The sequence below is a fragment of the Dermacentor variabilis genome, chromosome 1, assembly GCF_050947875.1.
Source record: "Dermacentor variabilis isolate Ectoservices chromosome 1, ASM5094787v1, whole genome shotgun sequence".
NCBI classification, from domain to species: Eukaryota; Metazoa; Arthropoda; class Arachnida; order Ixodida; family Ixodidae; genus Dermacentor; species Dermacentor variabilis.
Window position 1 is genome coordinate 179,671,600 of NC_134568.1, and position 18,318 is coordinate 179,689,917.

General features: G+C 48.8%; 1 protein-coding gene across 1 annotated transcript; it reads left to right on the top strand.

Annotated features, from left to right (window-relative positions):
* The first annotated feature begins 15,734 nt into the window (after nt 1-15,734).
* On the top strand, nt 15,735-17,037 carry LOC142572502 (uncharacterized). Its single transcript, XM_075681673.1, has 2 exons — nt 15,735-15,959; nt 16,079-17,037. Exons 1-2 carry the CDS (start codon nt 15,807-15,809, stop codon nt 16,904-16,906), a joined length of 981 nt encoding a protein of 326 aa, XP_075537788.1. The 5' UTR covers nt 15,735-15,806; the 3' UTR covers nt 16,907-17,037.
* The last annotated feature ends 1,281 nt before the right edge of the window (nt 17,038-18,318 follow it).

The window sequence follows — 18,318 nt, forward strand, 5'->3', positions numbered from 1 at the left end:
CAGCGGTACGCAACCAGGCACCGCTCTCGATCCAGAGGGCGCTCGGTGTCCAGCGTGAGGATCCAGGAGGAGCCCACCTGGGGGGATCGTGTCAAAGGGAAGTCGAAGAAGGAGCAACAGAGACCCACTGAGGTAACGCGGTCGGCATCGCTAGAGCATGATAGTAGGTCGCACGTGGACGCATTACTTTAGGAAGTTAAGGAGCTTAGAGAGGAGGTACGCTGACTCAAAGCCGCCAAGGCAAACCCCAAGCCCGGTGAAATAGAGGCGAGCATGCAGACGGCAGAGGTAGTCGAACATATGCCCCGCGTAGGACTCACTAAAGCAAAGCGTAAAACCCCCCTTCCTAAGGACGAGAGCGACTCAGAAACCTCTGAGGGAGAGGCTCAGCAAAGGAAGATGTTGGAGGAGCTACTCAGGATAAGTAGAGAAAATCATGAAAGCGTAAAGCTTTTGGTGCAAAAAGTAACGGTGGTAGAGCAAAAGGCGGCGATTAGAGCCAAAGGCAAGGCCCGAGCGCAAAGCAAGGCTGCGAATCATTCCAAGGATGCCCCGGGCGCGGAGCAAGGGATGGTAATGCAGCATCATGGCGGGCGATCACAAAAAAACTGTTAATATGGCAGTGGAATGTGGTCTTGGGAGGCGAGACTCTCCGAACTGGACCTGGGAAGCCAACTGGCGACCCTCGACCAGGCCCGGCGAGCCGCGATCGCCAGTGGAGCCCTGTCAGAGAGAACCACCCATGAATAAACCGCGCAACGGTTTCTGCAATAATAAAGTTCCTCCTCCTCCTCCTCCTCCTCCTCCTCCTCCTCCTTTCCAAGGCGCAAGGCTCCGGTACGGCAGCTTTTGGCGAATCAGGTGGAAAAGCCACAGATTTTGTAATTACAGGGGACACTCTGTGACGTCCCTACCCTCTCTGGCTTCAAAACTGTGTCGGTCAGGAACGAGGGAGGCAGAGGACTAGCCACGATCATCAGAAAAAATTTAGCCTTTATTGAGCATCCAATCCAATCTGGACGGGGTAAGATAGAGGCCCTTTTCGTGGAAGTTATACCGCACGGGTGGCTTAAGCAGAACGTCTTTGTGCTTAATGTCTATAGCCCGCCGCCGGACCAAAGACAGACATTTAGTTCCCTGCTTAGGAAGCCGACGTCCATAGCCAAGCACTCTCCTGATAGTTGCCGGGGACTTTAACGCCCTTTATAGTGCTTGGGGCTACGTCAGACAGACGGTAAAAGGAGAGAACCTGGTGAGGATCCTGGATGATCTCGCGTTTACGGTAATTACGGACCAGGGTTCCCAACTAGGCTGCGAACGTTGGTTACGCGAGACACAACACCTGATTTGGCATCTGTAAGAAACGTAGGTAACGTCACGCGGGCCAATAAGCAGGACAACCTGGGCGGTGATTGTTTTATTGCTTTATTTCTTCTTCCTATTGTTCAAATACATACCAAATGAAATATGAAAGGGTTTCTCTGAAAACTAAGTGAGATACAGCGAGTCGAAAATATTGTTTACCAGCGGGTTAAAGGGAAATGTATGGTAGAAAACTTATGTTTGGTACTTCCTTTGACAAGGCAAATGTGTGTTCTTGAGATGCACAATAAATGAAGAAAAAAAAGCTTTCCTAAACAAAGAAAAAAACATCGCATTAACGATAATATGGCCTTCATCAATACTTCCTTTCGGGCGAGTTAGTTCATCTTAAAACATATGGGTAACAGCACAAACAGACGACCACAAGGAGACAGACACGCACACACACGGCGTTTGTGTATCCGTATTTCTCTCCTTGTGGTCGTCTGTTTGCGATGTTGCCCATACTATAATATGACCACCGCGTTCGCTAAACAGACAACGACGAGGTATTCAAGTTTTGTCACCAAACATATGATGCTGCTCACAGTCGACATTTTTGTGAATATCACTGTTGAGCAGGTATATAAATCCAAGTAAATTGAAAGCCACAGACTAACATTTGGTTTTGTCTAGTATTTGTAGATGTTTTTGTAATGTCAGCAATATTGTTGAGCTGCCAGTTAAAGGGTGGACGCCCGACCGGCCAGGGTATTTCGAGTCACGGACTGGGAGGAGCGAACGAGCACATTTACCTCGTTTAGCGAGGCTATCGACTCGCTCACGGAGGACGTAGAGAGGGCTACTAAGGTAACACAAACGGAAGCGGAGGTCCCAAGAATGGACTCGCACCTAGCGCACCTGTTGGAGGCCAAATCATCGATTCTGATGAGGTGGAAAACAGAACGGCTAAACCGCAGGCTGAGGAAAAAGGTTGTGGAGCTTAATAGAGAGATCGAGAGATATTGCGCGGAGCTTAATAGGCTACAATGGGACGAGGTCTGCGCGGCAGTAGACGGGTCTATGCGCTCAGGAGGGAAGTGGAACGTCCTCAAGCACCTCCTGGGCGACGCTCAGACTAAGGGGAATCAAAGGCAAACACTCAGTAAATTCATACACAGGCACAAACAGGAGGGAGGGACTGAACAGTCGCTTTTGAATGCGGTCGCGGATAGCTAGCTCCCCATAGGGCCAACGCAGGAAGAGGATTATCCGCAGATGGAGTGCGCGAGAGTGGAGGAGCTGGACGCGCCCTTCACAGAATCGGAGATCAGGGCGGTGCTCTACAATTTAAACAGCAGATCTGCTCCGGGTCCGGATAAGGTTTCTAACAGGCTATTACGAAACCTGGATGATAAGGCAGTGGAACTATTAACTAAGGAGGTCAACAGGGTATGGGAGGCAGGACAGGTGCCCGACCCGACGGATGGAGGGCGGCTACGGTGATACTCGTCCCTAAACCTGGAAAACCACGCGTGATCTCACAACTGCTCTTCAATATAGTCATGAATGGTCTTTCAGACAGGCTGGGCGGCCTCCAGGTCATATAGGTCACACACTTAACGCAGATGACATCACGATCTGGAGCCCGTGGGGCTCCCTAGCGAAAATGGAGCAAGCTCTACAAGCGGCCTTGGACAAGACAGAGGTGTACCCCGCGGACACGAGTCTCAAGCTGTCTCCGAGTAAGCCGGAGCTGTTACTTTACAGACCCGCAAGGCAGGGGGTTAGGGCTCTGACACCACTCAACTAGCTACCCGTGGTATTATACACGAAGAATGAGCAGAAAATTCCTACAGTCGACTTATTCAACATCCTAGGCCAGATCATAGACGCGAGGGGCTGTAATGCCAGAACAATTACCCACGTTACAACCAAGACGGAGAATATGCTGAGGTTAATCGCTAAGGTGTCCAACCGAAAGAATGGATTAGATGAGGACAACCTCCATTTGGATGTTTCTCATGCGTTTCTCATGTGCCATATTAACCATGTGGCGTCAGCTCTAGTATGGACCAACACGGAAGAGACCAAGTTAAACACTCCCATGCGCAAGAGCATCAAGATAGTACTAGGCTTGTCCATTGCCACGAGCTCCGACAGGCTAGATCAACTCGGGATGCACAATCAAATAGACGAGATCGTAGAGGCGCAGGTCACTGCCCAGGTGGTGGCTATCGTAGACCAAGGCTGGCAGGCGAATCCTTGACGAAGTTGGCACTGCTCCTACGATAATGGAGGACCGGCGGATAACACTGACACGGGAAACGAGGGCGACCTACCTGGTGAGACCCTTCCCGCGAAACGTACATCCACAGGATAACGAGAGTAGACATAAAGCCCGTGCACGAGCCATCTTGAAGAAAGTTAGGGATGACATAGACTCCGCGGTCTTTGTCAATGCGGCGCAGTACTGGAACAAGAGAATGTTCGCGTTGTCGGTTATAGACGGACGGGGGGTGCTTCGCTCCTCTGCCTCGGTAAGGACGGCCACCCTCGGTATAGCAGAGCAAATCGCGGTTGCGCTGGCCTTGTGTGACACAGAGCGTTTCCACATTTACGCCGACTCAAGAGACGCAATCAGAGCTTTTGAATGGGGTAACCTCGCTCAAGAGGTATCCGCTATTCTAGAGAAGAGGGCTTGCCCCAGTTCTCATTATATCACGTCGTTCCCCGCACACATGGGGACGAACGTTCTCGAGGGCTCCCCAAACCTCAACGAGCTGGTCCACGACCATGCGCGAGAATTCACACGCCACGACGGTCTGGAGGCTCCGGAGGGGCAGGAAGGGACTCAGCAGAACTATCCACTTCTCACATATAATGAAATTACTAAACATTACCAACTTGGCAGGAGAGGTCCTCTGTCTCACCCGATGCTCAGTAGAGGTCAGTCAGCTACTCTTAGAATGTTGCAGACAGGATTTCTCCCATCGCGAGGATTCCTCAGTAGGATATACTCGGATGTGGACGCTGGTTGTCCCGACTGTAGTCAAACCTTTTGCTCTATGGCTCACATGCTCTAGCGATGTCCCGCATTGCCTAACGGTCTTCTCTCCACCGAAGCCGAATGGGAAAGAGGCCATCAGAAGCACGGTACTCCGAAAGCAAGCCCAGGCTATCCAGAGGGCCTGCAGGAAAGGGCAGAGCGTCACGGCGTACTGTCCTCTATGTGGGCGCGGCCAGTGGTTACAACGGCCTCCCGTTAGGGGATCCTGAGAGTGGCTCCTCAGGACCAAATAAAGTTCGCTGTCTGTCTGTCCGTCCGTCCGTCCGTCCGTCCGTCCGTCCGTCCGTCCGTCCGTCCGTCCGTCCGTCTGTCTGTCTGTCTGTCTGTCTGTCTGTCTGTCTGTCTGTCTGTCTGTCTGTCTGTCTGTCTGTCTGTCTGTCTGTCTGTCTGTCTGTCTGTCTGTTAGGGCGCCTGAGCAATTCTTATAATGTGTAAATGCGAGAGCATTACTTGTCGCTGAGTTTAATGTTGCAGTGAACTGTTACTGCGTTTAGTCCTGCTGCGCTCTATTTCCGAGTGTAATGTTGCGGTTTATGAAATCTACACAACGCAAGACGACAAACCAGCCATAGTGTGACCTCTAAGATGACTTTTATTTGCGGAGTTTTCATTAAAGTAGTGTTTCGTGCACATTGCGTCGGTTGCTCTTTCTCTTCGATGACACCACTTTTCAGCACGATGACACCACTTTGCCGAACGATGACGGTACCTTTACGAGCGGCACCAAGGTGGTGACACTACATTTCTTCATCGGTTTCGTAGGCGAGCCCCACCTCATAATCTGGGGGGATGTCGTAGTTACGGGTACCCGAAGCGCGTTGCATCTTATTCGTCGTCGTCCTCGTTCATGGACTCCGGCGACGGAGGGTGCGAGTTGACCGACAGTGGCACGGCCTTGTGATCAGAGTAGTATCGCTGCGTTGCGATGGTGTCGTACTTCGTAGGCAGTGAACTGGCGCCTCCGTACTCCTCGGTGTCCTTCTCCCCCGCAGCGGAGGAGGAGGACATCGAGACATCAGAATATATATATATATATATATAAATTCCCTGAATAAAACTAAAAGGTAGCGACATGCTTTTATCTTACCGCCGCCGCTCTGCGAGAAGGCAGGAGAGAAGGTCTGCATCTCCCAATTGGTTGAGCGCCGTCACGTGGTATTTTTCGCGTCTTTTTTTCTATTTTTTCTTCTTTTCCGCGTCTCGGCGCGCTCACCACCATGACAGTTGGCTGTCGAGTTTCCGCGGCGAGGCTTTCGCAAGGGATTTCGTATGGTTTGGCTAAGTTTGGTAGCTAACCCGGTCATTGAAGAACTCAATTTTTGTTTTGTTTTATGTTAGGGATTGATTTTAAGAGTACTGGAGATGCAAACGTTACGAAACGAACGGAGCTCAGGCATGGGTAAGCTTATGCACGGGTGCTATTCTCGGTGCTCGTGCAGATTTGCTTTCCTGATCGCGCTATCGTACACAGGTGTATGAAGCTATGGAGTGCGTAGGCTGTGTTCTGTCACATATCGTGCTAGAAACGTAACAGGTGTTATGGTTGTGCTACTGAGAGCGCGTAGCTTTGTCATTCCATGTTTTTGTTAGGCGCTGCAAATATATTTTGCGAGGACAAGCTGTTCGCTACAAGTGCAAATTATTTTGCCTACTGTGAGTAGGCTTTCTCCGCAGGATAAAGTGCTGCACGCGTTTGTTGGCTGTTGCGACGCCGTTTCTCGAACCTCGAACGACGTTACCATTGGGTAGCGTGGCGTTGTCGGCGAGCTGCAGGCGTCCGGTAGACCATGGCGACCAGGCAAGGACGAGACGATTTCTAGTGCGAAACTTTCACTGTTTATTCAATGGTTGGTGAAGGATAAGAAGAGAATGAATGAATTGAAAAGGTACATTGCGGGGCCCCTTAAATAGGCCCACTAAAATTATAGGCGGGATCTTGCTCACGTCAACGTCTCGTGACATGCACTGAGTCTGGTCTGGGATATATGCGGCTGATCCCTGCTCCCAGGTGAGTTTGCACGGGCTTGCCTCCTCTGGCGGCAACCCGCGGGTACTGTTTGGTTCGCGTAAAGCATTCTACCCTAGAGTTGGACAGTTCGTGGAAAGGGTTCTCCCCTTGGTCGCACACACATGGGGCCTGTCATCAATGCGGGGCGCCTGCGAGACAGGCAACCACACGAGACAACCATGGCAAATTAGAAATCCATCCTCCGTTTCGGTTGAGCAAGGTCTTTCGAGCGTCCTTTTTGACCGGGGTGTTACACGCTAACCGTAACATGGCTCATAGTGACTTGGAACTGCGTAAAGAAAAGGGTAAAAGTGCTCATTGATGGAAACCATTTCTGTGTGTAACTTTCGTCCTTGCATCCGCTTTGTTTTCAAATGAGGTACAGGTTCCACTGTGATATTTGCGCTTGAGAGACAACGGACCAGTTTCACTGCAGAAAAAGCTGACGAAACTACGAGAATAGCTGGGATGCTCCGCATTGATCGCTGTTGTGACTTCAGTGTAGAAGACGAGAGACGGACTCTTTTCGCAGACTAAGAAGAAGCGAAAAACTTTATACAATATTTACAGATAGTTGATGAGATCGCACATGTAGGTGTGAGAGCGCATCAGACCGACTGGGCCGCTGGAGGCGACTCTCGGCTTTCACAAAGTGCCGGTTCTCCCTTAAATCCCTTTGGCGACTCCTCGTCGGCAGGAACCAAGCGGGGCGGGTGATGACGTCATCCGCCAAATTTGTCGAATTCTTGATTCGTCGCGGAGAAGTGGGAGCTCTTGTCGCCTCGATCATAGGCACGTGCAATGGCATACCATCGCGTACGTTTCTACATGACGCTCGCGTTATTCAGGCGAATATGTTACGCGCCTTGCTTTCGGTCATCATGGTACTAAGATGATTAAATTATGAAGCTGCACAAGCTGGACACACGGCAGTCGATTGGGTACACGCAAGTACACACGTACGCACTTCGAGCACCGCAAACGCATCCGAGTTGTTGAATCGGCAGCTACATTGTGCTGCACACACGCGAATGCATCGCCTTTAGCGTGTACCGGCGGAATCTTCATCGCAGTCCTTTCACGCCAGGCAAGTGTCTTTAGAAAGCCAAATAAAGAATCTGATCAATGCAATAGAAATAACTCGCGAAGCGGGTTGATCCGTGCAGGCCGCGACAGTGTTTTTGCCTACGAGTACAATGCATTGCCGTTGATGACATAATACTCAAACAAAGCTCTGGCACGTATATAAACATCGTGTGCATTACGTATACATAATTGGCGAGACAAAGAATTCTGATTTTTGTGCTATAGTACTCGACACTAAAAGGAATTTTTCCACCAAAATAGCCTCAAAAGCATTCTTCTATATGGAACCAGGCAGCCAACCCGAAGCCACAAAATAAGCGCTGTTACGAACGGCCTGCAAGGGTACCGACCTACAAAATTTTCCCAGCCAGCTGCTGCTGCGGGGGTGGCGAGCTTCCTAGAAGCGACCGTGGAACCCTTCCCCACCTGCTGCGGCGACTCGCTTTGTAGGGGCGACGATCATCATCATCATCATCATCATCATCATCAGCCTGGTTATGCCCACTGCAGGGCAAAGGCCTCCCCCATACTTTTCCAACTACCCCGGTCATGTACTAATTGTGGCCATGTTGTCCCTGCAAACTTCTTAACCTCGTCCGCCCACCTAACTTTCTGCCGCCCTCTGCTACGCTTCCCTTCCCTAGGAATCCATTCCGTAACTCTTAATTACCATCGGTTATCTTCCCTCCTCATTACGTGTCCCGCCCATGCCCCCCCCCCCCATTTCTTTTTCTTGATTTCAACTAAGATATCATTAACTCGCGTTTGTTCCCTCACCCAATCTGCTTTTTTCTTATCCCTTAACGTTACACCTATCATTCTCCTTTCCATAGCTCGTTGCGTCGTCCTCAATTAAAGTAGAACCCTTTTCGAAAGCCTCCAGGTTTCTGCCCCGTACGTGAGTACTGGTAAGACACAGCTGTCATAAACTTTTCGCTTGAGGGATAATGGCAACCTGCTGTTCATGATCTGAGAATGCCTGCCAAACGCACCCCAGCCCATTCTTATTCTTCTGATTATTTCAGTCTCATGATCCGGATCCGCAATCGCTACCTGTCCTAAGTAGATGTATTCCCTTACCACTTCCAGTGCCTCGCTACCTATCATAAACTGCTGTTCTCTTCCGAGACTGTTAAACATTACTTCAGTTTTCTGCAGATTAATTTTCAGACCCACCCTTCTGCTTTGCCTCTCCAGGTCAGTGAGCATGCATTGCAGTTGGTCCCCTGAGTTACTAAGCAAGGCAATATCATCAGCTAATCGCAAGTTACTAAGGTATTCTCCATTAACTCTTATCCCCAATTCTTCCCAATCTAGGTCTCTGAATACTTCCTGTAAACACGCTGTGAATAGCATTGGAGAGATCGTATCTCCCTGCCTAACGCCTTTCTTTATTGAGATTTTGTTGCTTTCTTTATGGAGGACTACGGTGGCTGTGGAGCCGCTATAGATATCTTTCAGTATTTTTACATACGGCTCGTCTACACCCTGATTCCGCAATGCCTCCATGACTGCTGAGGTTTCGACTGAATCAAACGCTTTCTCGTAATCAATGAAAGCTATATATAAGGGCTGGTTATATTCCGCACATTTTTCTATCACCTGATTGATAGTGTGAATATGGTCTATTGTTGAGTAGCCTTTACGGAATCCTGCCTGGTCCTTTGGTTGACGGAAGTCTAAGGTGCTCCTGATTCTATTTGCGATTACCTTAGTAAATAGTTTGCAGGCAACTGACAGTAAGCTAATCGGTCTATAATTTTTCAAGCCTTTGGCGCCCCTTTCTTATGGATTAGGATTATATTAGCGTTCTTCCAAGATTCCGGTAGGCTCGAGGTCATGAGGCATTGCGTATACAGGGTGGCCAGTTTCTCTAGAACAATCTGCCCACCATCCTTCAACAAATCTGCTATTACCTGATCCTCCCCAGCTGCCTTCCCCCTTTGCATAGCTCCCAAGGCTTTCTTTACTTCTTCCGGCGTACCTGTGGGATTTCGAATTCCTCTAGACTACTCTCTCTTCCATTATCGTCGTGGGTGCCACTGGTACTGTATAAATCGCTATAGAACTCCTCGGCCACTTGAACTATCTCATCCATATTAGTAATGATATTGCCGGCTTTGTCTCTTAACGCATACATCTGATTCTTGGCAATTCCTAGTTTCTTCTTCACTGCTTTTAGGCTTCCTCCGTTCCTGAGAGCATGTTCAATTCTATCCATATTATACTTGCTTATGTCAGCTGTCTTACGCTTGTTGATAACCTTAGAAAGTTCTGCCAGTTCTATTCTAGCTGTAGGGTTAGAGGCTTTCATACATTGGCGTTTCTTGATCAGATCTTTCGTCTCCTGCGATAGCTTACTGGTATCCTGTCTAACGGAGTTACCACCGACTTCTATTGCACACTCCTTAATGATGCCCACAAGATTGTCGTTCATTGCTTCAACACTAAGGTCCTCTTCCTGAGTTAAAGCTGAATACCTGTTCTGTAGCTTGATCTGGAATTCCTCTATTTTCCCTCTTACCGCTAACTCATTGATCGTCTTCTTATGTACCAGTTTCTTCCGTTCCCTCCTCAAGTCTAGGCTAATTCGAGTTCTTACCATCCTGCAGCACACCTTGCTGAGCACGTCCACATCTTGTATGATGCCAGGGTTAGCGCAGAGTATGAAGTCTATTTCATTTCTAGTCTCGCCGTTCGGGCTCCTCCGCGTCCACTTTCGGCTATCTCGCTTGCGGAAGAAGGTATTCTTTATCCGCATATTATTCTGTTCCGCAAACTCTACTAATAACTCTCCCCTGCTATTCCTAGTGCCTATGCCATATTCCCCCACTGCCTTGTCTCCAGCCTGCTTCTTTCCTACCTTGGCATTGAAGTCGCCCATCAGTATAGTGTATTTTGTTTTGACTTTACCCATCGCCGATTCCACGTCTTCATAGAAGCTTTCGACTTCCTGGTCATCACGACTGGATGTAGGGGCGTAGACCTGCATAACCTTCATTTTGTACCTCTTGTTAAGTTTCACAACAAGGGCTGCCACCCTCTCGTTAATGCTATAGAATTCCTGTATGTTACCAGCTATGTTCTTATTAATAAGGAATCTGACTCCTAGTTCTCGTCTCTCCGCTAAGCCCCGGTAGCACAGGACGTGCCCGCTTTTTAGCACTGTATATGCTTCTTTTGGCCTTCTAACTTCACTGAGCCCTATTATATCCCATTTACTGCTTTCTAATTCCTCCAATAGCACTGCTAGACTCGCCTCACTAGATAACGTTCTAGCGTTAAACGTTGTCAGGTTCATATTCCAATAGCGGCCTGTCCTCGGCGCCGCTATGACTAAACGTGGTCGGCGGACCAAGTATTGTTGGTGGATTCGCCGTCGCCATCACAGCTTGTTAGAAGCGGTGGAAATCCTGGGAGAAGATGTCTTGCGGCCGTCTCACAGGGCTTAGAAGTCATGGACAGACGCGGCGGCCATTGTCTGCGGAGTCAACACTGGGATATAGAGGCGCGTGCTGGGGGCAAGACCCATGTCTGTGAAAACCCTCTCACCTTGGTGTGGTCAGTGAAACCTGTGCGGAAGTGAGTGTGTAAACCCTCCCCCTCATAGGCGGGTCGACAACGAGGACTTTGAATGCTCCGTTTGGTCGAACGGCCGTTTTCCCTCACCTAGGGATTTAGGGAGGACAGAGTGTACTTAAAGGGACCCTGGAACGATTTTGACGATTTTCTACAAACGTACTGAGTCGTTAGAGTAGGTCCTTCTGATCACTAATTGACACATCTAAGTGCTCAACGTAAAGCGTGTAATTTATTATAAGGTTTTGAAAATGCACATCGCTACCGATCGCAGCACACTGCACGGCGGAATTTTAAGCCGCCCCTACCCATATGAGGGAAATCATCCCATATGACGTCAGTGGGGTGAGCTATCCGATTGGCTGATCAGGGCGCGTGATCGATAATTTTTCCAACTTTATGGTAAACAAATGATGTTCGTAATAGTTGGAATGTTAGTTAATTTGTTTTTATAAAAAGAAAGTAACATAAAGAGAATGCAGAAGAACAATTTTTCAGCACACTTAAGCACTTTCGGCACACAGCAAGTGTCGTCTGCTTATGTTACAACGTACTCCATTTTGACGAGAGCTCCGCGGTCAGAGTCGGTCTCAGTCTTTTCGCGAGCACTATGATTCGACTTTGTTGCCTTGTGGTCTGCAAAAATAGCGACTGGCAATATGTCAAGCTGCGACATCGTGTCCCTCTGCAAGGCAGCGTACAAGCGAACTTGCTGCTGCGCATCGGACTGCCACTATCCGATAGAAGCCAGGATTTGCGCGTTTGTGGTCGTCATTTTACACCGGAATATTACTAACGCAATAGCGTTTCGCGAGTCCGATATTAGGGTAAACGCAAGGGCAAGGGGACAGGCCCTGGTTGTGTCCCCTTGAATGTCGTTTCAGGGGATGAACAGAAGCGCAAATGTGAATGGTCTGCATGGTGCAGCCACCTGGTGGCATAGAGCTCAACCACACACAGTAGCAGTAACAAAATCTATTCTTCTTCGCTGCTGGTGTAAATTTTTCGCAGGAGCGTAATCGTTAACATGTTGCTTTTGTAAATGTTTTACACTTGGTTAGAGCAATACTAGCTCTTTCTTTGGCTGGTTAAAGCTCTGCGCCAAAGGGTGGCTGGACCGTGGAGACCGATCAGGCAGCTCACATACGTCTACGCTAAAGTTCCTTCATCAGCTTGAGTTTATGCCTCCACCGTTCCGTCGAAACGTTCAGTTAGTATGTGATTACCGGAATACCAGACAGGTTCGGCGCTGCGACAGAATGCTCGCAACGCACACTGCTTCGATAGCTCTCGCTTGGGGTCGACGGCCAAGCGGCTAGCGGAGAGGTTTCGCGCGGGCGGGCTCCAAAACAACCAAAAGTGGACGATGTGACGTCGCATCGTGACGCAGAACCAGTGAAGGCGTAGCTTAGCCCAGATGGCTAGGCGAACGAGTTGAGGAGGAAAAGCATGATTAGGGAGGAGGGTAACTTGTAATCGCTTGTAGCTCCATTAATAGGTAACGCTTCGCTTAAATTGTGGTGCGAATGTTCTACTTAAGCTGTACCCTACGTGTCTACAAAATTTGTCCGAAGCGTTTCAGGGGCCCTTTAAGGAGCCGTTGGCGGCTCCTCAGTGTGCATTCCTCTTTCAGTCATGTTAGACTGATGAGCTGTAACGTTCTCATGTAAATACTGTAAATAAATCCCATATTCCTCGTTCTCGATGAGAACAAGTCTCTCCCTTCAACAGCGTCCTCAGCGTAGATATGTTGGACGACGGCATCGGCCACCCACCATCTATTTCATACCCGACCCCAACCATTACAGCGCGCAATTACGCGCCGAAAAAGCAGAAAAAAACATTTGCTTTTGCCAGTTTCATAGCGTTCCATCATCGTTCCTGGCACAGCACGCAATAATCAAGCCTTAAATACAGTGAAAATTCATGCACACACACCCAACAACAATTTTAATGCCTCATCTCGTGTTACTCTATGGCCGGCTTTCGGGCCAACGATAAAACTGCGGGGGCGAGGTACGAGAGAAAGAGCGAGCTGGGAGAAGGAGAGGCCGGGCGAGGAGGAATATCGCTAACTTTCAGTTTTATTGAGGTACCTAAACTAAAACAGAACTAGGGTGCCTCGCTGTGCGCACTCCCCTCCACAGCCGCGAGCAGGCGCGCGCATCGAGGCACTCTAAACAACACGCGCGCAGCGCGCCGCTACTGCAGTCACGTGACAGCATGAAAATCTCGCCTCCTCTCTTTTGCGTGTAGGGGCGAGATGTCGAGCGTAAAACCCCTTAAACTTCGTAAAGTAGCGAAACTCTCCTCCTGCACTCCTCCTCGTTTCTCCTCTTTCACGCTCCCTCCTCGACCGTGGCGCCGCCTACACTGTTCGAGCGTAGCAAAGGCGCCAACATGCGCTCATTGCCACTCCGTAGACGCTTCTCGAGCAAAAATGGCGCTGATGTACGGCGCGCGGGCCCACGTGATGCTATTAGGCCAATGGTGACGCGGCGTCGGCCTCGGCCAGAGCGCGCGAGGAGGAGGCGGCATTCTTCAAAGCGTGGCACTACTTTACGAAGTTTAAGGGGTTTTAGTCGAGCGCTTTTTCCTTCGTCTGCTGACAGATCGGCACTGTGTTTACGTTCTTCGTTCTTAACGCGAGTTATGTTTTATGATGATGATGACGACGTCTTTGCCACTAATCAGAATCATGTTGGTGTGCTCCCTTGTGGTTTCCTTTGCCAATAATTTTTAAGCAGTAAACGATAAACTGGAATAACTGACATCGGTTGTGGCAATGGCTACTGGGGAAGAACTGCTAGGGCTTAAAGCTACTGGGGAGATGATGACTGAGAAAGTCAGCGAAATTCAGCCTTCAATTGAATTTCTGTCTAGCGAGTGCGATACCATGATTTCCACCATGGAGGCTAACCAAGCGGAGCTGACCCATTTAAACGCTCAAGTGGCATCATTGTCGTCAACTATTGCCGCTCAGGCTGAGTTACTGGGCAAAGTGAGGTCCGAAGGAAATCATCTAGAACAGTATAGTAGGAAGTGTAATTTTGGAGTGCATGGCCTACCGATCAAGCCTAATGAGAATTTAAGGTCTTTCATGAGTGAGTTGGCCCAGCACTTAAACCTAACCGACTTCCAAACTAGTATGATTACTGTTATACTGCCCTGTAGGACGCGCCCATACTGGTTCAGACTTGCAATGTTGCAACAAAAGACAAATGGCTTGACGCAAGGAGGGATGAAAAACACTGGGATGAATTTTGTGCAATCACGTCATCTAGTCATCTACTCACTCCGACTATGATATGTTTGTAATAACAGAAATTAATGTCACAGCAAACGGCCTGAGGCATTACACATTACCAGGTTTCCGGTTATTTTCTTACACGCGTCAAGTGAAACGGGGTGTTAGAGACACCTTAATCGTAATAGAACTAAGTTTTAGCTTTCACCAGACTGAAATTATTGCCCTCCGACTAAACACGCCTACCTTGCCTTTGGTTTTATTTGCTGCTTATCGGCCTCCTTGTTTCATCGGAAAGTTGTTCTAGCCGAACTCGATCACGCACTCTGGACTCAGTCACATGAAGATTACGTTTGCCTGACAGGCGACATCAATATCGACATCTTACGTCCTGCAGTTAGCTTAGTTGCAGATTACCTTGATCCGTTGTCGAAATCGGGACTGCAGACTACTATTAAAAAAATCACCGCCCAAGCACACCGAACAGTTGGTTCACCAACGAAGCTGAAACGTGCGGACCCGGGATTTATCACTGGGTTAATGTCGACGGTTCATTAAACGACGGTTTGGTAGGCTGCCAGATCCTCGGTACACAGTTGCTGCTTGCGCTCGGCTGCACGAGCCTGTTCTTGTGCCTGGGCTCCAGCATCGGCACGACGTAGACGAACTCGTTCCCGGCTCTGCTCGCGGCGTTACTGATCGAAAGCTGTGCTCCTCAGGAATACGTATGACGCGTGACCTACCCATGACCTACCCATTTCGGAGCCGGAGCGAAACTGCTGCGCGCGCACTCGGCTGCGACGGAGAGTAACGTCACTACTGGCACATCCAATCGCGCGCCTCCCTTTGTTTTTGTTTCTTTCGCGCATGCGCACGGGGTTGCACCGGTAAGTTTTCGGCGTACAGGCTACGGACGGACGAATCGTAAAAGCAACGCGGGCAGAATCTGGCCAGCATACCGCTACGCGCATTGACCACATAAATGTTCCTGCTCAAACTTTGATCTTGCAATCTGCCGTCGTGGAAACAAAACTTTTCGATCATTACTTCGTTTCTCGTTGACTCAGTAATCTAGCACATCTGACCTACCCCCCGCCGACGGCCACCAGTAAGAAAAGTTTCCATCTGTGACTCAAAAACCTTTTACACGTTAGTATCGAACTCTGACTGGAACGCTTCTTTAAAAAAAAAATGTTGCACTAGCCGATGTCGACGACATGCTTGTTGATGTATTACATCGGCTTAAGAAGGTGGCCACACGCACCGTACCATTACCTCCTAGACAAGTTTTAAGGCCTGTGCCTTCCGTCGTGACGTCAATTCCTCCCGTCCCATGGGCCGTCCGTCCATTCCGTCTCGCCATTACCTCTCGCTCACCCCGTCTGCACCGGCGCACATACCCGCCGCGCGCCATATTTGCTTTGTGTGCTGTGTGTGTGCTGCAGTTGTGTGCGATTTTTTCGCCTTATTTGGTTGCCGTTCGCCCAAGTTTTGCGGCATATGCCGATCTTCACATGCCGAACAAGGGCTGTGTGCCGGCATGTTCAAGTAATTACAGAACAGGGGAAAAGGCCCAAGTATTTTCCTTCCAGAAGGACGAAGTGCTGCGCACGAAGTGCCTGAGCGCGATTCCGCGGAAGGATTTTGCTCCTACAGAGAATAACAAGGTAAGAAATTTTTTTGTTACACGGCACTTCTATAGTGTCTTTGAAATGCAAACGCGATTATTCATTTTCGGTCAAACGAGACCCATATGTGGCACGTATTTTGGTTTCTTTGAATGCAGGTATGCGCGCTGCACTTCGATGAATCATGCCTTGAACGAAAGACTTCGTACACGGATCCTAGGACAGGGCGAGTACTTGAAGTTTCTTTGAAAGCACCACGTCTTCGCCAAGGATCAGTGCCTACCCTTTTTCCGGGATGCCCATCGTACTTGTCGACACAAGACGGCTGCTCTTCCAGGCTAACACCAGAGAGCAAACGGATCCGCCGAGAAGCATTCGACCTCGCTCGTGCGATTGCCGAATCCGCAGCATGCTACCAGAGTGAAGAAATTCAGCGTACTTTTTCCTACCTTCCTGAACTGAGAGCACGGTTGAAGACAGTGTACGGGCCTGATGTGTGGACGGTTATTCATCGCCCCAACCGCACACTGTTTTTAAACATTGTGAACGAGAGCGAACCTGTTTTGCACTCATCTGTGACCGTCTCCGTTGGTACGAAGATAAGCGCGTGCTTCCGCAGCAGACGCCTAAAGCGTTTTGGAAATTACGTGGTTCCAAATGAGATCAAGGATGTCAATGTTCTCCTTGAACTGCTGAATCGGATGCAACACATTGAGAGCTCCGAGTGTCCGTCTGATGGAATTCCACATATTGTTTGTATCCTTCTGGAAAAAATAGAGCAACGTATCACAGAGAGCAAAAGGGATATGGTTAGATTTTTGAAAGAACAGGTGACACTGCTTGTAAAAGAACGCGTGCAGTATTCATCAGAGGTTATGGTACCCGCTTGCATTTTGCACACCATATCCCCTCACGCATACAAGTTCCTCAGATTTTCTGGTCTTGCCACATCCGAGTACGATAAGAAAAGTGTGTTCTTCATTTGAGTTGTCCCCACAGCATGAATCGCGACATCAGAATTTTCTTAAGTACATCACCCACAGATCAAAACAGGTGAAGCAACATGAAAAAAGCCATTGTTTTGATGGTAGATGAAGTTAATATCCAACCATTTTATGACTACAAAGGTGGAAATATCAGTGGAGTAGCGGCAAACTCCGATGTGGCCGCTACATCCGCACACGTGTTGATATTGCAAAGCATGCTTAGTTCTTTTCGGGAAGTTGTTCACATTCTCCCTGTGCGCACACTGAACGCAGAGTCTCTGCACAAGGTGTTAAAGGAAGTTATCTTAGGGCTTGAAAAAATAGGTTGCAGATTGCTAGTTGTTGTTTCGGATAATAATTTGATCAACAGGAAAGCACTTAGTATGTTTTCAAGTCCTCCCAAGCTGAGAATCGCCTATCTGAATCCAGCTGACACATCGCGGCCTTTATTTTATGTTGTCGATGCCGTGCATTTGCTAAAGTGCATTAGAAACAATTGGTTAAACCAAAAAAATCCAGGAAGAAACCTTTATTTTTCGCTGGTTGATCTATCAATGAACACTGTGCATCATGACCCCATACAGTGGGCATCATTCAAAGAGCTATGCGAGCTGCATGAACTTGAAACTTCGCAGCTCCTAAAATACAGTTACCACCTCCTCAAAAGCACTGAACTCTAGCAACTTAGAGAGACAGAATGTCAAGCTCACTTTACAAGTGTTTAATGAATTTGTGGCTGAAGCATTAGATGCCCACAGTGACTTACCAGCATTTCCACATGCTAAGGAGGCTGCGAATTTTGTCAGGATAATAGGTCGATGGTCGAAAATTGTCAATGTTAAAACACCGCACCAAGGCTATCATCATCGCCATGTGTACGAGCAGCCAGTTTCGTGCTTGACAGATGACCCTAAGTTGACCTTTCTAGATGCCTTGGTGACTTGGCTGGATGTGTGGGAGTTTTATGAGCATGAAAATGGCACTCTGACAAGAAAAACTCTTACTGCTTTGAGGCATTCAGCCTACGCTTTGCTGGAATTCACGAAGTACTGCATTGTTGAACTTAGCCACAATACGTGCTTCTTGGGAAGGTACAGACAGATGGTCTCGAACATAGGTTCGGCCAGTACAGGCAGACAGCAGGAGGTCATTATCACATTATCATCGGACATTCTATGAATGTGAAGGCAGACTTCGACTACAGAACACCCTCCCTGTAGTAAGCGATGACGACCTGTTCGACATTGATAATGTTTCTGCTCAGAGTGCCGCACCCTTGTCGCATTTCGACATTACCGTTGTCAGGATTGGGGGCTCAATCCCATCGCTCTTGATCCGTTATCAAGATTGGAGTCCGGCATGAATTCTAAGGTAGCTGGCCCATGCCGTCGTCCAACTTATCCACGCTGAGG